Here is a 22500-nt window from a genome sequence, read left to right on the forward strand (position 1 = left end):
GCTGTTGGTTTTCATGCTAAGCTAGTTTAGCATAGCGTGTAGAATGTTGTTCGTCAGTGGTGGGAGTGTCAGACAGCACGTTGTAAGTAAATCTATAATAGAGACTCAGGGTTCGATAGCGTTTCTTTTGCCAACGTACCGTTTTTTATTCCCGTAAACATTGACTTTAAACTGACCTTTGACCCCCCCCTCCTTACAGCCCCGACAGTGAGGACCCCCCGTCCTGGCCCTCGGCCACGGGGCCCGGTGGTTTGGTCACGGTGCCCCCCAGCAGCAGCGCTAACGGATCCTCCGGTTCTGGTTCCGGAGACGTCCGAAGTCCGTCTCTGTCCAGCGACGAGCAGAGCTCTGAGGCGAGTCTGATCACGGAGAGCGGAGGAGGAGGAGGAGGAGGAGGAGGAGGAGGAGGAGGAGGGACGCCTCTTCCTCCCGACACACCGGACAACCTGACCCTCGCTCTGCTGGACAGCGCGGCGGGAAAACGCTCCGGAGTCTGTACAGGTGAGACCAGAAGCTCTCATCAAAAGGTTTAATTTGTGTCTACATATTAAATATCACAATGTTATTGTGGTATTATGCTGTATTGACGTTATGCTAACGTCATGCTAACGTCACGCTAACTCTGACTTCCGTGCTGCTCGTTGACGTGTTGGAAACATTTTGAAAATAGTAAAAAACAGAATATTTCACTTTTTAATGTCATAAGACATTCAAAACATGTTACAACCTGTAACATGAGGATGTAACTAGCTAACGGCATGCTAATGGCACGCTAACGGCACGCTAACTCTCTGCTGTGACTCTTTGTTGCTAGTAGCTAGTTATAAAAAACATGTCAGCAGATAAACACAGTTTAAATCTTTCTCGTCCCTTCAGCTCGTGTTCCTGGTTTTTAGAAACGTTGGCGTCTCTCTGGCTTTAGCTCCACGTTCATTAGCTGCTAAGCTAACACACGTCAGATTGTTTTAGCTGATTGTTTTTTGTTGATTACTGATAAAGTCAAAAAAATACGTCTTCTGATTGAGACTTCAGGAGCTGAGACTAAGCAGCTAATTCATACAAAAATAGTACGGCGCCTTGAAACGGTCAAAAGAATGCCATCAAATTCAAAATGGCCGACTTCCTGCTGGGTTTAGGACAAACCTCCAGGAGGGTTTTTTGTACGTCACATATAATGTTTTATATATCTACAAAGTTTCATACAGATACGTGAAATGCACCTTGTTATTGTGCTGTAAGACATCAAACAATAAGAATAAGAAACATTAGAAGAACAATAAGAATAAGAAACATTAGAAGAACAATAAGAATAAGAAACATTAGAAGAACAATAACAATAAGAAACCTAAAAAGAATCTGTCAATTAGTTTCTGAACCAACAGAAACAATTGTGTTTATTGATTAATGTCTTTTCAGTTTTACCTCCATAAACTGAATCTCTTTGACTTTTGGACTAAACGAGACATTTGAAGACATCACGTTCTTATAACATGTTATAAATATCCATAAATGAATTAATGAAGAGAATCATTGTCAGCAGCAGTCTGAGACTTCGTGTCTAAACCTGAAGACGCGTTGCGTGCAAAGAAAGAAAGAAGCAGGAAGAAGAAGAAGTGAAGGGAAACTAACTGAATCGGACATTTTAGGATTCAACGTCGTCCTTCAGATTCAGACGTTTTTTCTGCAGAATAGTTCACATAATACAGACTGTTCCTGCAGCCTCGGTGTGTGTGTGTGTTACTGCGTGTGTGTGTGTGTTACTGCGTGTGTGTGTGTGGTTACATAATCGCTGCCATCCTCTTTCAGAAACGCAGCCTGCTTATTACAGCTGAAGTGGGTGTGCATGCATGAGTGTACGTATGTGTTCCTGCAGGAATGTTTTTATCTTGTGTGTGTGTGCGTGTGCGTGTGCGTGTGTGTGTGTGTGTGTGTGTGTGTGTGTGTGTGTGTGTGTGTGTGTGTGCAGTGATTGCCGCCTGTTCTCAGCTGAAGGGTGTGTTTCTGTGTTTGTGTCCACGATTCATTTGGTGTTGACGTTGGATTTTTCCAGTAACAGAAATACATAAAAAGAGGTCAACAACACATGTATTTTAAAATAATTGGATGGATGGATATTTTAATATATATATATGTATGTCACACATTGTGTTATAAAGCTTTTCAGAAAATAATTTAAAAGCAATTAATATTTGTAAAATATTTTAACATAAAGAACCTTTGCTTTGATTACATTATTTACATTATTTTATAAAATATTTTATTTATTTATTTATTGAACGATTGTTGAGATCCCCAATACAAAATGAGATAAAACAATGTTATATTTCTAAAAATCCCCAAATTAAAAAATATATTCTTAAATATTTATAAAAATCCTAAAACAAACAAAAAAACGTTTACTTTGATTGGTGCCTACAATATAAAACATTGTAATATGAAACAGTACAACAGTTAAAAACAATTACAAATTTAATTTAAACAAATCTGAAAAAATACTAAAATTACAAAAAGATAAATTGTTAAATTTATATACCTATAAAATATTTAGCTCTGAATGCTGCCTGCCATAGAAATGTGATATATGTTTAGAATATTGTGAAATACAACATGTATCCCATTCTGTTGATTGGTGGGTTGGTTAGCAATGCTGGCTAGCTTGTTGGTTAGCATGCTGGCTAGCTTGTTGGTTGTTGGCTAGCTTGACGGCCCTTAGCTGAAACACAGGTAAACCAGTAAAGGTTTGTCATACAGGACGGGTGGTGGCTAACTGGTGGCTACCGGTTGGACTAGTGGAACCAGTTCTACATTCAGCCCAACGAACAACCATCTCAGTATTCAAGCCAGCAGCGCTGATGCTGTTCAACCTGTCTAGATAGAAGGTCAGATATCTGCTCTCTGATTGGCTGAGAGGAGGTGAGTCACCTGTCACAGGGTCCAGTAGCTTTATGAACACTGGGCTTCATGTCTGTGTATTGATAACTGATTTATTTCTGCTTCACCTGTCAGGTGTTTGAGATGTTAACGAGCTCGTTAAAGGTGTTCACATCTAAATATATAAATAAATATAAGTCTATAAATATAGTTTGTTGTGTTTCAGGTTTATTTCCGGCTGCAGAGACAAAAGTAAAAAGCTCCTGATGTTCACTGTAACGTCTCGTTGTTCTTCGTCCTGAAGAGAACAAAGTGTTTCGTTTTAGTAGAAACACTTTGATGAAGTGATGAAGACGTTCTTTCTTCATGTTGAACCCTCAAAAGATTCTTTAACATCAGCTCAGTGTTACGGAACACGTCTTCATATTCAGTCCAACAGATTTATTTTAGAAAAGAAGCCTAAACGTTCTTCACAGTTTTTATGACCAAAGAACAAATTCTACCTGAACAGGTAGTGAACAGAGTACCTGAACAAGTAGAGAACAGAGTACCTGAACAGGTAGTGAACAGAGTACCTGAACAGGTAGAGAACAGAGTACCTGAACAGGTAGAGAACAGAGTACCTGAACAGGTAGAGAACAGAGTACCTGAACAGGTAGAGAACAGAGTACCTGAACAGGTAGAGAACAGAGTACCTGAACAGGTAGTGAACAGAGTACCTGAGCAGGTAGAGAACAGAGTACCTGAACAAGTAGAGAACAGAGTACCTGAACAGGTAGAGAACAGAGTACCTGAACAGGTAGTGAACAGAGTACCTGAACAAGTAGAGAACAGAGTACCTGAACAGGTAGTGAACAGAGTACCTGAACAGGTAGTGAACAGAGTACCTGAACAGGTAGTGAACAGAGTACCTGAACAGGTAGAGAACAGAGTACCTGAACAGGTAGAGAACAGAGTACCTGAACAGGTAGAGAACAGAGTACCTGAACAGGTAGTGAACAGAGTACCTGAACAGGTAGAGAACAGAGTACCTGAACAGGTAGAGAACAGAGTACCTGAACAGGTAGAGAACAGAGTACCTGAACAGGTAGTGAACAGAGTACCTGAACAGGTAGTGAACAGAGTACCTGAACAGGTAGAGAACAGAGTACCTGAACAGGTAGAGAACAGAGTACCTGAACAGGTAGAGAACAGAGTACCTGAACAGGTAGTGAACAGAGTACCTGAACAGGTAGTGAACAGAGTACCTGAACAGGTAGAGAACAGAGTACCTGAACAGGTAGAGAACAGAGTACCTGAACAGGTAGAGAACAGAGTACCTGAACAAGTAGAGAACAGAGTACCTGAACAGGTAGAGAACAGAGTACCTGAACAGGTAGTGAACAGAGTACCTGAACAGGTAGAGAACAGAGTACCTGAACAGGTAGAGAACAGAGTACCTGAACAGGTAGAGAACAGAGTACCTGAACAGATAGAGAACAGAGTACCTGAGCAGGTAGAGAACAGAGTACCTGAACAGGTAGTGAACAGAGTACCTGAACAGGTAGTGAACAGAGTACCTGAACAGGTAGAGAACAGAGTACCTGAACAGGTAGTGAACAGAGTACCTGAACAGGTAGAGAACAGAGTACCTGAGCAGGTAGAGAACAGAGTACCTGAACAGGTAGTGAACAGAGTTCCTGAACAGGTAGTGAACAGAGTACCTGAACAGGTAGAGAACAGAGTACCTGAACAGGTAGTGAACAGAGTACCTGAACAGGTAGAGAACAGAGTACCTGAACAGGTAGAGAACAGAGTACCTGAACAGGATGTTCTTCGTCTTTGATGTCACCTACGTTTGTGATGATGAAATCTCACATGTCTGGTTTTACCTGCTCACACACTCACACACACACACACACACACACACACACACACACACACTCACACACACTCACACACACTCACACACACACACACACACACTCACAGACACACACACTCACACACTCACACACACACTCACACACTCACACACACACTCACACACTCACACACACACACACACACACACACACACACACTCACACACTCACACACACACACACACACTCACACACACACACACACACCTTCATTAATACTAAACCACAATACACTTTGAATTTGTTTCTTTCATTGACATCATATTTTGTTAAAATGTTATAATTGTTAGTTATATTTATATTCCACCTCCTGAGTCACATCCTGTGAACGTGTGAATCAAACAGGTTTCATTCAAAATGCAAAAGATGCAAAAGAAAAACAAATATATATAAATTCAGACAAACGTGATTGTTTCTGGTTAATAAAATAGATTTATTACCTTGATTAATCATTTTATAAATTAAATGAAATCATCCAAATAAAAGTTCCACTAAATCAACAAACAGAGACTCCATCATGTTCACAATGTCTGCCATCCCATAATATTATTATGTGTGTGTGTGTGTGAACAGATAGACGATGAGTTTCTTGTATTATAAAAGAGCAACAAACCTGCTTAAGCTTCACACACACACACACAGGTGCAGACGTGTTGAGGCAGGTGCGTTCAGGTGCGTTCAGGTGCGTTCAGAATATAAACAACCTTTCATTACGAACCACACATGAACTCTCTGAGTGGGAGGATGATGATGATGATGATGATGATGATTGTTCTTCATCTCTGCTCAAAGAGAAGAAGAAGAAGAAGAAGAGATGATGCTGCCCACTCGCTCACCTTCCTCCTCCTCGTCTTCCTCTGCAGGTTTCCCTCGTTCAGCTTCCTGTTTGTCAAGACGTGTGTGTGTGTGTGTGTGTGTGTGTGTGTGTGTGTGTGTGTGTGTGTGTAGATACATAAGAGGCTCTTTAGCACCTGTTGACATAGCAACCAGCTCTCAACCAGACATTTGAAGAAGAGGAGTGGGAGGAAGAGAGAAACACAGAGAATCAAACAGAAGAACCACAAAACAGAACCTTCATGTTCATGTTCTGATGGTTCTGATGGTTCTGATGGTTCTGATGGTTCTGATGGTTCTTCCTGGATTCAGAAGTTCTGAAGCAGAGTCTACAGATTCAGATCCTTTTACTGCAGAACGTACTGAAGGTTCTGTGTCAGTCAGGAGAAGAGCTTCACGTGTTAGAGCTGCATTCTCTCTAGTGGCCACCAGGGGGCGACTCCTCTGGTTGTATAGAAGTCTATGAGAACAGTGATTGAAAGCTCCAGTAGACCAGTTAGTGTGAGCAGCTTGTTTATGTGTTCTTATGAGGACATTTCTATGATTCTGTTTGTTTCGTCCTCGACCAATGAGACGCCTTCAAAGGTTTTTACTTGAATTCTGCTGACAAACAAACAAACAAACTAAAGCTGCACATGCTCAGTACAGATCAGGCCTGTTGTTGTTGTTGTCAGCTGATCACTAATATTATTGATTCAATCAGAATCATTGTGAACAAAAACAAGAACTTTAACTTCAGTGTTTGTGTCTGTAAATCAACAACAGCTGATCTTTAGAAGAAGTCCTCATAGTGACTCTACATCCAGGTGAATATTAGACACACACACACACACACACACACAGAGACACACACACACACACAGAGACACACACACACAGAGACACACACACACAGAGACACAGACATACACACACAGAGACACACACACACACACACACACAGAGACACACACAGAGACACACACAGACATACACACACAGAGACACACACAGACACACACACACACACACACAGAGACACACACAGAGACACACACACACACACACACACACACACAGAGACACACACAGAGACACACACAGAGACACACACACACAGAGACACACACACACAGACATACACACACAGAGACACACACAGAGACACACACACACAGAGATACACACACACACACAGAGACACACACACACACACACACACAGAGACTCACACACACACGTATGACGTTCACTTCCCTCTTCATCCTCTCACTGTCGGCAACGTGCTGTCTCTATGGTAACCACCTGCAGAGAGGCGGACCCTGACAGGACACGCCCACTGCAGCATGCATCACTCTCACACACACACACACACACACACACACACACACACACACAGTGTATTTCACAGGTTTTGAGTCGTGCTGTTTCAGCATCTTAAATTACAGCCGTTTGCTGCAGCAGCTCCTCATCTTCATCTTCATCATCGTCGTGTTTTAGTTCAGAATGTTCATCATGGCTACATTTACTGTGTGTGAGTCTGTGTGTGTGTGTCTCTGTGTGTGTGTGTGTGTGTGTGTGTGTGTGTGTGTGTGTGACTAGTATTTCCATATATTTGTGAGCTCGTCTGCAGCGGTCAGTCAGCAGCTCTCTGGATCTTCTTGCTTCTCTGGTTCATCTTCATCTTCATCTTCTCAGACTGATGAAGATGAAGATGGTTTTCACACAGAGAGTGATGCTGAATCTGCTCTTCAGTCAACAACTGTCAGAGTGAAACTGTCAGTGAATCGGTTGTGTGTTTGTTCCAGGTGGCGTTCAGGGACAGTCTGTAAATGTGAGCTCTGTGTTTGTGTCTCTGTAGAAACTCTGCTGGATGACTTCCTGTTGACTCATCCCATCTTCCTGGCAGCCGACCGGTTCCAGCAAGTCCTGCTGCAGCAGTATCCTTCACTTACCTGGACTCATGTGGACCCATGTGGACTCATGTGGACTCATGTGGACTCACCTGAAACGGTTTAGCTGAGGGTTTTCTCCCCTGCTCTCTGCCTGTAGGCATACACTTCCTGTCTCACCCCCTTCAGTCCAACACTCAGGGAAGCTCCTCCTTGATTCTCCGGTTGAATGTAATCTGTAGATTTCATGAAATGTCCAGATGTCCTTCCTGCTCTCCAGAGGACGAACCCTCTACATGTGGACCTCTCCTGTAGCGCCTCCTGCAGGGCAAAGCTAACATGAGTTTATGCTTTAAAGAACAGGATGCAGCTTTAATAAGTGTTCATGAAAGCTGCAGAATGAATCCTCTTAAAGGGGAACATGTGGCTCCAGCTGTAATAAACAGTAATTATCCAGTAATATGACAATATTCATGCTTCATGTAAACATATTGTTTGAATATTGAGTTCTTATTGTGATATTATATATATTATGTTATATATAGTTATCAGAATGTGATATATAGAGGAACATGAGCAGTTATTAAAAATGCACTTAAAGCAACACATTCAGTAAAATCACCTAAATAAATAAAAACAGTGAAATACAAATCTCTCCTCTCTCCCACACAGAGAGAGGAGGAGGAGGAGGAGGAGGAGGAGGAGGAGGAGGAGGAGGAGGAGGAGGAGGAGGGTTGGACGGAGACAGATCCTGGTCTTCTTCTTTGGTCTGTGAGGAGCTTCAGGTTCAGCCTGCTGGTGTCTGGTTCAGTAAATTCTCTTCCCAGAGTGAGATAATGTGGATCAGTGTTCTTCTAGAACTGGACTAAATGTCAGTGAAACGTTCTCGTTCAGTCGAACCTTTGTTTCACATTTGATGACTTTATTCTAAACGTGACGGCGGCCATGTTTGTTGCGGTTCAGGAACGCGTGACAGTCGGTGTTCTTCAGGTATTTGTTGGGTCGTCGGTGTGTCGTCAGGTTTATTTCTAAAAATGGACTCATACCGTCAGCTTGAGACATTACGTTCCAGCTAACATTCCCTGATGCATTATGGGAATTGTAAATCCAATTCTCATAACATGACGTTCTCAAATATCGCTCACAATGTCTTATTTACTGAAAGCACCAAAAGGTTGGCTGTATGTGGTGCATTCAGTGTGTGTGTGTGTGTGTGTGTGTGTGTGTGTGTGTGTGTGTGTGTGTGTGTGTGTGTGTTAGTGTGTGTGTGTGTGTGTGTGTGTGTGTGTGTGTGTGTGTGTGTGTGTGTGTGTCTGCAGTGATATGTGGGTCATCATGGCGGCGTCTCTGACTCTACTTCACAGCTTCTCATGAGAGCTGCTGCTCTCTGAGGCTGAGGATGGATCTGTAGTGATCGGTTGTAACCGTGTTCATCGTGCTTTTCCAACATTTACATCGAAGCTTTTATAATTTAATCTCTTTCCAACATGAGTTTTTCATTTTTAAATATATTTGTATTCTTCCATTGACCCTCCACATCTTCATGTGACGCTTTAAAGCCGACTCCAGTTTCCTCCTTAACGCTGAACTTTTCCCAGATTCAGTCTGGAGACGGAGGGGAAGGAGGGAGACGGGGGAGGGAGGGAGGCCGAGGGGGAGAGAACAGGAGGAGGAGAGGCGGAGGGAGCGATGGACGGAGCGGAGAGGAAGCAGGCGGTGCTGAATGTAGCGTTTCGATACCTGGAAACCTACAGAGAGCTGCTGCAGGAGGAGGGAGAGCGCAGCAACAGCTTCCCAAAGGTAACGCACACACACACACACACACACACACACACACACACACACACACACACACACACACACACACACACACACACACACACACACACACACACACACACACACACACACACACACACACAACATATTGAAGATACACAAAGTATAAAAAAGGACGTAGTCGTTGTAACGTCTCTCGTTGGTTTTGAAGACTCGAGTTCGGCGATTTCTGATGTTTACTGAGGTAATAAATCAAGAGAGAAGTAGAGTCATTTTCTCATAGACGTCTATAGACCAGAGGAGTCGCCCCCTGGTGGACACTAGAGAGAATGCAGCTTTAACAGACGGTTCGCTCACTGTTGCTGCTGTTCAAAGTTCAAAAATACTAAATTAATTTCCAGCTTTGCCGTTGACCAATAACAGCGCGGTATCCCCGTCTGTGTGAAGGAGAACGCTTGTGATTGGCCCGTCTGAATCCAGGAGGCCGTCGCTTTGTTTCCACGATTTTGTCGTCATTAAACTTCCAAACTTCAGAATACAAGTTCCTACAGAAAGAAGTTCATCAGTGATCTCCTGATAACACAATAACTCTCTTTACTACAGTGTGTGTGTGTGTGTGCATTACAACACCTCTGCAGAGTGGGAACTGTTGTTGCCGTGGGGTGTTCAGGGTTGTTGTGGCAGTGACTCATCCCAGCACACACACACACACACACACACACACACACACACACACACACACACACACACACACACACACACACACACACACACACACACACACACACACACACACACACACACACTGGTTGTCGGGCGTTCATATCACTTTTAAAACGCGTATTTAATACGATCCATGATTGAAATGATTGTACTTCTATGTTAACAGCATGTTACTCGTGTCCTCTGTGATTCCAGGAACTTTAGTTTTGGTTTCGTTTGTCGGAGAAAAACAGCACGTTTGATGGTTTGTTGTTGGTCTGTGTTAATGATTAGTGTGTGTGTGTGTGTGTGTGTGTGTGTGTGTGTGTGTGTGTGTGTGTGTGTGTGTGTGTGTGTGTGTGTGTAGGAGCTGTACCTGTGTGCGGTTCAGGAGTTGAGTCGGTATCCTGAGCTGGTGGACGACGTCCTCAAACTACAGAGATGGACCGAGATCCTACACACACCGTAAGACACACACACACACACACACACACACACACACACACACACACACACACACACACACACACACATTCCTGGTGTTTTGATTGGTCGGCAGACTGTTTATAAACTTCATCATTATCAGATATTTATGATGTATTTATTTTATATTCTTTCACGTATTAATCATATATTTAACGTGTATGTATTGTTTCTCCTTAATCACATATAATCATGTTTTGGTCATATATTTATCATATTATATATTCATCATGTATTTTTCATATACATTTATCACATATTCATTCTATACAGTACTTAACAAATATCACATATTAATCACGTAGTTACAGCTTATTCCTAAACATATATTAACAAATATATTTACAGTTTATTACTCAATGAAGTGTGTTATATTAGAGTCTTTATCATTATTCAAATCTGTAAAACATGTGTGTGTGTGTGTGTGTGTGTGTGTGTGTGTGTGTTTAGCTCTAACGAAGAGAAGGAGAGCAAGAAGAAGCAGGTTCGTCCTCTGTTCAGACACTTCAGACGGATCGACGCCTGTCTGCAGCCCAGAGAGGCTTTCAGAGGCTCCGACGAGAGTACGACACTCACACACACACACACACACACACACACACACACACACACACACACACACACACACACACACACACACACACACACACACACACACACACACACACACACACACACACACACATAATCACCGGTGAACACACCGTCACAAAGTCCTGCGCACACACTCTTATCTGTAAACACACAGGTGAAATGCAAACACACTGTGTTCTCGATATACAAATCACAAACTGACACACTGTTTTTATCCACGATGTAGCTTAGCACAAAGACTGGAAGCAGGGGGAAACTGTTAGCCTAGCTACATCACAAGCTAGCCAACAGTTCGTCCTGTAGTCCTTTGGGTTTAGACCTAGAAGCTAACTAGACTAAGAAGCTAGCTGTTAGCTAAGGAGAAGCTACCTCTAAACCACTGTAAGGAGACCTAGTAACTGTAAGTCAATGGAACCTAGAAGCTAACTCTAAGCTAATAGAACTTCGAAGCTAACTGTAAGCCAATATCATTGAGTAGCTAATGCTAAGCTTAAATGACCCAATTTCTGCCTTTCTTGAAAATGTATTTACTATCAAGACTAATGCAATGATACTCATTAAAATACATGGTCTTTATAAAATATAAAGCTAACTCTAAATGAATAGAAGCTACGTGCTAAATCTAAACTAACGGGAGCTAGACGCTAACTGATATCTAATAGAAACTAGAAGCTAAATCTAAAGTGATAGGACTTAGAAGCTAACTGTAAACTACATCTAATCCAATGGGACCTAGAAGCTAAATCTATTTATATGTAAACTAGCATATTGGTCTGTTATTTTAAGGTGCGGTACCACAAAAGGTCACCAGATGGCGCTACAACATCTCTGTATTGTTTGTGCCTCCAGTCTTCTGCAGGGTCTACACTCCGGATCATTCCTACGTCACCATCAGGAGTCGTCTGTCCTGTCGGGTCGGAGAGATCCTGGCTCTGGTCCGAGAGAAGCTCCAGTACAGCGAGGACCAGCCGGTCCTGCCCGGAAACCTCGTCCTGGTGGCCGTCACATCAGCTGGAGGTCAGGAGACAAACGCAGACCACATGAATAAACATGACGTTCAGAATGTGGTGATGTAACACAATATATATATGTTATATATATATATATATATATGTTGTTTGTGTTCAGAGAAGGCCGTGTTTCGTCCCAGTGATGAGGCCGTCTTCACCACGCTGGGAGTCAACACTCACCTGTTTGCTTGTGAACCTACTGAGCTCGACTCACTGGTGAGGACTGATTGGTTGATTGGCTGACTGAAGGGAAATGCATCCAACAAAAACATTTAATAAATGCTGTTTTTGTTGGATTAATTAGCTGATTGGATGAATGGATAGAACGATGTAGTTAAAAATGCACACATCTTGTAACTTTAATAAACTTGAATAAAAATAACAAAACAGAAGAAAAGCAACTCAACACCAAAAATGTGCAATTACAGGATGACATGTTTCACATGTTTCACTTTGGTTTTATAACCTAATGATGTCATTTCCTGCACCCTCAGCTTCCTCTTCCTGAGGAGATCCACTGGACGCCCGGTGACAGCAAACTCCATGACATGTCAGCAGAGGAGGTGGCCAATCAGCTGGTGGTGTTCGACTGGGAGCTCTTCAGCTGTGTGCACGAGGTCAGTACTAAATACTACCAGTGGCGGGCCGTGCATGTCGTACCTGGGCCTTCACTGCTGTCCTGCAGCTGAAACACAGCTACGGTTATTTTTTGTTTCGTGCAAAAATGCAGCTCAGCACCTGTAGATAGAGAGCGTCTCTGCTCTGGCTGCAGCGCGAGGCTGCTGTGGGCGGCGGCGGAGCGGCTCACGACAGTGCAGAACGTCGTGACAACAATGGTTCCAAACAACCAAACAAAATCTTCATAAAAACAAGTTGTACAAATAATAATATGTAAACAAGCATCTTAAAGCTGCTGCTGATGTAAAAACAAACGCATTTAACTTCCCAGAGCTGCTGTTCACTGTTTAAAGACAAAGTCCATCCTCCTTTCTTTGTTAACAAAGAGTTTAATCTCACGTTGTTCAGAACATCCGTGCGTTTTAGTTCCAGTCAGAAGTTCTTCTGGATTCATAGACGCCAGTGAAGACAGTCGAGCCTCCTCAGTTGTATTTCTTGAACACGTTTTAATGCGTTTGAGGCTGAACATGTTGCTCCACAGAGGCAGCAAATGTTGGGATCGTCACCGCCCAACATGTCACGCTAGCCCACTGACCAATCACGTTCATGTAGGCCAGCTAGCAGCTCTGACACGTCAAAGAATACGCCCAACATGTCAAACTAAAGATCTGATTGGTTGAACACTATGACGATCAACAACATCGTCCCCATTCACTTAACCTGCACATGGATTCACTGGTGAGTCTGCAGGCCTGGGGCCTCTCTTCTACCTAGAGACACAGAGGTGAACTCTGATTGGATCAAAGCTCTACTTAAAACAAGCTGCACTGAAGCAGAGCAGCTGAGGAGCACAGTAGCTGTGCAATGAGAACATAAGATGATGGGAACAATATTTAAACTATGATACATGTAGTGTATTTAAGAAAAAATATAAAATTATAAAATAGCTCTAACGTTGATTGTGTTTAGGCAGAGAAGGCTTTGCAGGCCCTGACGGCCACCACTGACTACTACTAATACTGAAACTGGTGTTTCTGTTACTATGTATATTACTCTGTGACTGTGAGTTTCTTTGCGACTCAGTACAGAAAGCCAAACCTAGGCTAGTTACTGAAGTTCTCTTCTTATAGAATACTTAATAGCTTAACAGCATGTTGGATGTTATTTGTAAATAAAGGCCATTATTTCAGAATGTAATGTTCACGTATCTTCTACACAGTCACAGTGAACAGCTCTGTTTGTCTTCTTGCTCCTGCAGGTGGAGTTTGTGTGCTATGTGTTTCACGGGGAGCAGTCCCGCTGGCGCCCCCTAAACCTGGAGCTGGTACTGCAGCGCTGCAGCGAGGTGCAGCACTGGGTCGCCACGGAGATCCTGCAGTGCCATTCTCTGCCGAAGAGGGTCCAACTGCTCCGCAAGTTCATCAAGATCGCAGCACTGTGAGTCCCGACAGTGACCGAGAATCCATCGTATGACATCATCTGGTTTTATTGTGTATTACCTGTCCTAACAGGTGTGTGTGTGTTACAGCTGTAAGCAGCAGCAGGACCTGCTGTCGTTCCTCGCTGTGGTTCTGGGTCTAGACAACCCTGCTGTCAGCAGACTGAGACTCACCTGGGAGGTAGGACACTCACCTGACGCTGCTCTACAGCACACACACCGGCTGTGTTTATCCACCACGGTGTGATGTGATGCACAGAAGAACCTAGAAGCTAAATCTAAAGTAGAACAGAGAAGCTAACTGTAAGCTAATGGTACCTAGATGCTTATTGCTGCGTAGTTGATGTGAATTCATTATTTCATTTATTGTGTGTGTGTGTGTGTGTGTGTGTTGTGTTCAGGGTCTCCCGGGGAAGTTCAGGAAGCAGTTTCAGCAGTTTGAGGGCGTGGCGGTGAGTAGAATGTGTTTTTATTCATGATCTGACGTGGTTCATGAAGATGAAGGTTATCATTGTCATCAGACTCAAAAAACCTACTTTTACTTTAACTACCGATAGTACTCGCATACCTTGACTTGTATTGGAGTATTTACACAGTGTGGTATTAGTACTTGTACTGCAGTAAAGGACCTGAGTACTTCTAATCCTGCAGGACCCGTCCAGGAACCATAAGTCCTACAGAGACCTGATCACCAGCCTGAGACCTCCACTGATCCCCTTCACTCCTCTGCTGCTCAAAGGTGAGCCTGGACCACGTGACCACACCAACAACCAATCAGAAGCCTTCTGAGAGTCATGTGACCATTCCCTTGTTGCCACGGTCCCCTGAGAGTCTCTCCTGAGCTCCTTGTGATCGTTTCTCTTATTGCTCCTCTGAGACGACTTTCCTCCTCCAGCTGTGGGCCAGATGTGAAGCCGTGTTAGCAACGTTAGCTCCTCCTCGCTAATTAGCACCTCTGGCTAATCAGCTCCATGTCGCTGTTAACACACACACACACACACACACACGCACGCTGTAAGAGGCGTTAAGTGTGTGCAGTAATCTAATTTAAAGTCCTTTCACACTGAACGTGTGTGTGTGTGTGTGTGTGTGTGTCCAGCTTTAAGCTCTCTGTCTCCATGGTAACCAGAGGAAGAGGAGGAAGGAAAGGATGGAAGTGAATCAGATCCTGAAAAGGAGAAAGATTTGTAGATGTAGAACGTTCTCTCCGTCGCCCCCTCTGGTGGAATATAGAACTGCAGCAATAAACTGATGACACGACTAATAAAAGTTAACTTTGTAGAAACTCAGATGTTTAGATTCTCTTCATCGTCCAGAGAATAAAAATAACTTTTCTCATAAAATCTACATATTTCATATAAATCACAAATAATCCGATGTTTCCTGCTTCTCTCCGTCAGACCTGACGTTTCTTCACGAGAGCTGTAAGACGTTTCACGGAGAACTCGTCAACTTTGAGAAGATGGTGAGTCAAATACACTTCATATAATAATATATAACAGACACAATATTTATAACGTGTTTCACTTCCTGTTTTCTGCTCCCTCTCCTCTCTCATGTTTCCTCCTCTTCCTCCTCTTCCTCCTCCTGCAGCATAAAGTAGCAGACATGGTGAGGATCATCAGACGCTACCGGAGCAGCCAGCTCGGTAAAACTCTTTCTTTCATGTTTCACTGTTTATAATAAGCTGCGTTCTGATTGGTTGATCCTGGACTTCATTGGCTCCTCCTCCTCGCTACGTCTTAATGTGACATCATCATTTAGAGAGGAGGGGGGGGGGGGGGGGGGGGGGTCAAATAGAAGTAGTATTTATTATCTGAAAGATAAAAACATGGAGTCAAGTTCTCGTCATAAATCACTAATAAATATGAATTCATTAAAATAAAGGACTTTATGATGAAGTACACGACGGCCGTCCCCGTCTACATTTAACACTTTTATTTATCACGAAAGAATTTATCAAAATGTACCAAAATACCAGATTTAAGACACTCAGACCTGGAGGAACACCACAGAAGAAGTCCTGCTGTGTGACATCGTCCTGTGATTGGACGAGAGCGTTTCTTTATTCTTTATTATGAATTACTCAACAAGTAAAGCATGTTCTAATATTATGAAATATCACATGTATTGTGTACTTCAGAGTATTAAATAGTAAAGTTTGTTCGTATTTTTGTGAACTTCCTGCTGATCCGGTGCTTTTATTGTGAAGGTCTTGTGTTGAACGTTGTCTCCCTCTGCTGGAGACGCCGAGTCCTCTCTGTGTTAACTGATGATTTATTAATGTAGTGATGTAATGAATGATGTAATGATGTAATGATGTAATGTCTGTACTTGTGTCACCTGGTAGCCATGGATACGGAGACGTCCCCCTCTCACCTGCAGACGAAGGCCTACGTCCGTCAGCTGCAGGTCATCGACAACCAGAACCTGCTGTTTGACATGTCCTGCAAACTGGAGCCCAAAGACACATAGAGGGACGACTGGAGGAGGAGCAGGAGGAGCAGGAGGAGCAGGAGGAGGAGCAGGAGGAGGAGGAGGAGGAGCAGGAGGAGCAGGAGGAGGAGGAGGAGCAGGAGGAGGAGGAGGAGGAGCAGGAGGAGGAGGAGGAGGAGCAGGAGGAGGAGGAAGCTTTTGTTCAAGCAGCTGTTGCCTAGAAACAATGAAGAAAAAGATCAAACGGATTCTTCTTCTTCTTCTGTTCCTTGAACACGCTGCTCTTCCACCACGGACTCTACTATTAATAGAAACAGAGAAGAAGAAGAAGAGTCCTCGTTAGGGTTGTAAAGATCTGGGAATACTCAAGATTAAGGGAATAAAATGTGTTATTAAGGCTTTATTACAGTCTCATATTAAATAAGATATACATATATATGTTTGTAAAGTACAGTTCATATAATATATTCAGTAACAGATCAATAAGTTATATTGTTTTAATTTCACACAGTTTTAACTTTAAATAACATCATTGTTAATAATAATAATAATAATAAAATGAATATTAATGATAACAATGATAACATTATCCTTATTATTGTTGTTATTAATGATAAATAATAATGATACTATTATTATTATTATTATTATTTAACACCGTGTTTCCCCTCAAACAGATTCTCTATTATCAGATTATTTTATATTCTGCTGAATTCCCAGAATTCCAGAGCTGAACCTGTGAAACCTCCTGAATATTTCCCGACCTTTAACAACCCGACTCCTCGTGACGTCGTCGGATTCTTTCCCGCCTCGTTTCCTCTCTTCCTGTCGACCAATCAGACGAGAGTCACTGCTGACCTTTGACCCCTCCGATCAGCAGACTTTCATGGTTTCATCGTCTTTGAGAAACTTTTCCCGACTGAAAGTGTTTTTATCTCCAAAATGTCTTTTTCTAAAAACAGCTGTGAGTTGTTTTTATCGCCATGGACACACAGAGAGAAAGGTGTTCTGGGTAACAACAACATGTCAAACAGCTGATGAACTTCCTGTCTGGAGCTCAGAAACACACCTGAGGAAGTAAAACCTGACGTGAATCTGATCTTTTTTCAAAACGTCACAATCCGAGTTTACAGATAAACTTCTGCTCTCAGACGTCCGTCGTCTGGACTTCAGGACTGAATTTATATTTTTCCATCAGAATAAAACTCTTTAAGGTTCAAACAACGGACTGAACTCTGTGACGGTGGACTGTGTTTACATCTGACCTCTGACCTCTGAGCTGCCACCTTCCACACAGAGCAGTCTGGAGCGCCGCGGTGCGTTCACGGACCGTCGGGGACGAGAGTGTGTAGATGCTGGATGTCTACAGAACGTCTGAAGACGTTCGTCAACTCTTTGGTGTTTCTTTAAAGGACCAAACCGCTGCTTCATGTGGTTTAATCTCCAGTTCGTCTCTTTAACGTGTCAGAGCCGTGTAGTTTAAACAGGTAACGAGAGAAATATTTATTCAGGAAGTGATTCATAGATCGCTCGTGAGCTGATAAATACGAAGCGTTCATTTATTAAAAACCTGATCACGTTCACAGAGAAACAAAGATGAAGTTTAGCTTCTTTTGGCGCGTCGCTGCATTTCTTTGCACCGAAGAACCAAATTTATTGGGAATTAATTCAAACTATTAATGTTTTATGTTAAAAAGAGACTTTCTCTTAAATTTATAAATGACTTTAAATGACCATCTCAAACACTTCCGTCTGTGTTCTAAAACATGCAATAAATCAACGGTATGGTCCTTTAAGAACGGGACTGAAGCTCTGATGGTCACATGACAGCCAATCAGCTGTGTTTACTGGACGACGTCACACCTGAGAGACCAAAACAAACGCACGAAGGAGTCGGCGGGAAAACTTTTTTTCTTTTGGGATCTAACTTGTTGTCCCATCTGATCGACCAATCGGCTGCAAGGAAGGACACGCTCAGCCCCCCCCCCCCCCCCACACACACACACACACACACAGAGCCGCCCCGCCATTGGTCCGTTAAGTTGGCGGGTTCGGCATTCCGAGGCAATAACAGGAAGTGAAGCCGGTTGGTCAACTTATCGCAGCAAAGCACTTTTTTGCCAAACCTCAGGGCTCAGAGACACCGAGAGGTTTTGTTTACTCTTTATTCTAGATCTTCTCAGTAGAGTTCAGTTCAGTTCAGTCCAGTTGTGTTGCGATCGATTGGTTCTGTGTTTGTACAGCTGATCACACGTCAGTCATATTTACTATAATAATTACACAGTTCTGCTGTGATCACCACCAGGTCTTTGGTTTGTTTTCTCCGCTGAAGAGTTTCTCTCCATCGAAGCATTGGAAGAAAGGATTCTTTGTATTATTGCTACATGTTGCAAACATGTCAAACAAAAGCAATTAATTGAGAGAGAGTCATAATATTTCGAGATATGATGGTTATTATAATACTTCTCTCATTAATGGACCTTTTTACTTCTTTACCTTTTGACTTTTTTTGAGGATTTACAGGAAGTGAAATGAGAGTTTGTTGGTTTGTTGGAGTGGAACTCTTCGGTGCATCAGGACGGTTCTCCTGTTTGTATAAATGATCTGAGACGCTGTAAATGTTTTAAATATGTGCTCAGCTCTGGTGGCAGTGAGACTTCATCATTCTACCATCTGTAACATAACTTCCTGTTTGTGAACGCTCAGTGAGGCCGATCCCGTCCAGAGACAAGTCCTCCTCCTGTCCAAGACCAGGTGAAACCTCTAGAGTCCGCTTTAAGACCCAGCAGCTTATAGTTCAAGTCCACTTCATTTTGTTCAGATTTGTTTACAACCGGGCTCTTATTTTGGTAGTTTGGGGACTTCGTGGACAAAGTGAAAAAAGTAAAAAAATCTGAAATTGTTAGAAATAGTAACTCATGCTAAGCTAAGAAGAGCTTCACGAGATCAAAGTCTCTTTTCTCACAGACGTTTCACTTTGTAAACTTCTGAACTGAAGCGACTTGATTCTGGACGGGACGAAACCTGCGAAACGTCTCCGCTTTGACGAGAACCTCGTATCTGATGCGGAGTCTGAAAATCTCCTTTGACCAAAACGTTTCCAAGAATTCCTGAGAACACAAGTTCCAATTCCCAAAACACGATTTTGAACCCAAAACAAAAGTCCCAAGTTTCCAGAACGCAAGTTCATTTTCAGGGATGCAAATGAAAATGTTCAGGAATGCAAGTTCAAGTGTTTCCAGAACGCTGGAAGTTTGGACTCACAGCGTGAGCTGGAGGAGCATCAGCTGTCGTATCTCGTGTGTTTTCAGTCGACTTTGACTCATTTTAGATTCCTTCACTCGGGTCTGAGATCTAAATCTCAAAAGCTCTGTATTTGCTGTCACGTTCTTGTCGAGGCGGAGACGTTTACGGCGTTTTTTTTGGCCACAAAGCGAAACCCAGTGAAGATGACATCACACTAGTCTGCCGGGGGCTGTCTCAGGACCACTTCCTGGGTGTTTCATTATAGATCCCGCTGTCGTTCTGGGCAGAAACAGAAGTCTTGAATCTGAACCGTTGAATTAAATCAACTAAACCTTCCAGTAATTTTGGACCAATCACAGCTTCCGCCTGTAAATCAGCTGGGATCTATAATTTTTGGGGGAGGCGGAGGGTCTCTTGGGTCGAGGCCGTCCGCTGTGACGCCCGCATGAAAACACTGAAGAATTAAAACACGTGTAAATACTGCAACCCTGTAAATAGGCAAATATTAACGGAGACTCTATTTTACGTATGAGCCGAGAGCGAGACGCCAACTCAAGGAGAAATATTTGATTTGATGTTTTTTATTTGTTAAAGAGAAAGTGTACAGCGACGACGGAAAGAAAGAAATGAGGATGAATTTATGACTTTATGAATTGTACAGTTAAATCTCTTCAGTTTGATTGTTTTGTTGTTTTCTATCTGAAGCTTGGGGTTGTTTACATCGATACTAGTTCTGAATTCTGTGACCGTCAGACAGACCGTGTGATTGGAGCAGAGGTCTGGGGGGAGGCGGGGCCTGGAGGGATTGGTGTCGTATTACCGAATATTCATGAAAAAAGTAGTTCCGACTGCTGTGATGTAACAAATAGTGTTAAAATAACATCCTGATATCTCGAGAGTATCTACAGGAAAAAGTTGTATTTTTGTTATATTAATTATGAATTATTTATTTATATAATTAGTTTTTTAACTAAGAAGTGATAATATATGTATAAATGTATATACATATACATATAAAGTCATAATCGTGGGAGGAGTCCTAATTTTATGAGAAACAAGTTGAGATTTAGTTTTAATTTTTAAAAATACATTTGCAATGTTAATAATAATAATAAGTAAAGTTTTAATTTTACAAGAAAAATATGTAGTTTACTTTAATTGTGGCAGAAATATCATTTAGCAAAAGTCATATTTTGGAATAAAGTCAGAATTTCACTAAAGTTATTTTGAAAGTCAGAAGTCTAAAACAACATTTTGTTCACAAAAGTTTTTCTTACAAAATTACAATTCTATATTATACATATATAATATTTCTATTCTTGAAATATTTAGATTTTTCTTGTAAAATCACAACTTTTCTCATAATCCTATTGTTCTAGTAAATTAACTAACCTTTCTACTAAAATTAAGTTTCAAAATATGATTTATATTCCCCTGTACGACTTAGATATCTTGATTTGTTGTTCTTGCGATCACTAGCTTATCGTAGTGATGCACTTCATGCTGCCGTTATGTTTCATTCTTTTTACAAACCTGGTGGAACATGTTTCGCTTTGTGTTTCTACTTTTGCTGTTTTATAGATTAATTTAAAGTGACTTTTTATGTTGGGATGTAACAAGTGAGATCTTAAGAAGCTCAAAGCAGAAACCGGTTCTTTTATATTTGTTGTGAACCTTTGATTACAGTGAATCTAACTCTGTTAAAGTATTTGTTAAAGTTTCTAAAATGGTTTGAAGTCTCGTCTCCTCCAGACTCTGCTGTCACACTACAGACACTGAAATAAAAACCTCTGAACAAACACCGCCTGTGTTTTCATAGAATGAACAGAATGAACAGAATGAACAGAATGAACAGAATGAACAGAATGAACAGAATGAACAGAATGAACAGAATGAACAGAATGAACGGAGCCTTCTGCTCCATTCTAAGATGCAATTCTTCGACATTGAAAGCAGGAAAAAGAGTCAGTAACAGGAGATGGCTCACAGCTGCGTTCAGGGTCCAAATGTAATGCAATGTAAGATGGGGAAGAAGTGTGTGCGTGTGATTTCAGCTGATAGGGTCCCTGGTTCCCCCCCCGAGGACTAGACTGGACCAGAGCCCCTCTTCAGACGACAACTTTCCATCCCTGATTAGGAGAAGTTTTATATTTAGGCTCAAAGACGGGGGAGGGGTGAAGGTTGGAGCTTCAGATTAAAGACAGATTGAAGTGTGTTAGCTTCAGGCTAACGTCACTTATCGTATTACAGGTGCAGGATGAGACCTTAACTTACATAACCCATTACAACTGTTAACGTTATAGAAGTGGAGCGAAGTAGAACGGACATTCCCGAATAAATGTAAAACGGTTAGAGCGGCGGCCATTTTTAAGGGTACCGTTGCCATTGCGACCGTTGTAGCGGGCTAACTTCTGTAAAGTCAAAGCTTCACGTGTTAAAGCTGCATTCTCTCTAGTGTCCACCAGGGGGCGACTCCTCTGGTTGTATAGAAGTCTATGAGAAAATGACTCTACTTCTCTCTTGATTTATTACCTCAGTAAACATTGTAAACATGAGTTTATGGTCTCAATCTCTAGTTTCAAGTCTTCTTCAATACAGCATGATGTTCATTTAGTAAATGATGGTCCATTTAGAGTCAAACAGACCATAAAGCAGGGGATGCTTTAGGGGCGGGGCTACACAGTGATTGACAGGTCTCTATGTCACTCCTCCTC

At 42.2% G+C, this 22500-nt stretch overlaps 1 protein-coding gene across 1 annotated transcript in view; it reads left to right on the top strand.

The window, feature by feature from the left end:
- rapgefl1 (Rap guanine nucleotide exchange factor (GEF)-like 1) overlaps positions 1-21581 on the top strand; it is a 22956-nt gene extending 1375 nt beyond the window's left edge. The window contains exons 2-16 of the mRNA XM_079177822.1: positions 200-501; positions 7450-7528; positions 9079-9280; positions 10329-10426; positions 10895-11007; positions 11888-12055; positions 12167-12264; positions 12543-12665; positions 13925-14103; positions 14195-14285; positions 14506-14556; positions 14756-14843; positions 15505-15569; positions 15698-15752; positions 16455-21581. Coding sequence (XP_079033948.1) covers positions 200-501; positions 7450-7528; positions 9079-9280; positions 10329-10426; positions 10895-11007; positions 11888-12055; positions 12167-12264; positions 12543-12665; positions 13925-14103; positions 14195-14285; positions 14506-14556; positions 14756-14843; positions 15505-15569; positions 15698-15752; positions 16455-16579 — 1837 coding nt within the window. The 3' untranslated portion in view covers positions 16580-21581. The remainder of the gene's footprint in view (positions 1-199; positions 502-7449; positions 7529-9078; positions 9281-10328; positions 10427-10894; positions 11008-11887; positions 12056-12166; positions 12265-12542; positions 12666-13924; positions 14104-14194; positions 14286-14505; positions 14557-14755; positions 14844-15504; positions 15570-15697; positions 15753-16454) is intronic.
- The last annotated feature ends 919 nt before the right edge of the window (positions 21582-22500 follow it).

The sequence above is a fragment of the Pholis gunnellus genome (genome assembly GCF_910591455.1).
Source record: "Pholis gunnellus genome assembly, chromosome: 17".
Taxonomy (NCBI): domain Eukaryota; kingdom Metazoa; phylum Chordata; class Actinopteri; order Perciformes; family Pholidae; genus Pholis; species Pholis gunnellus.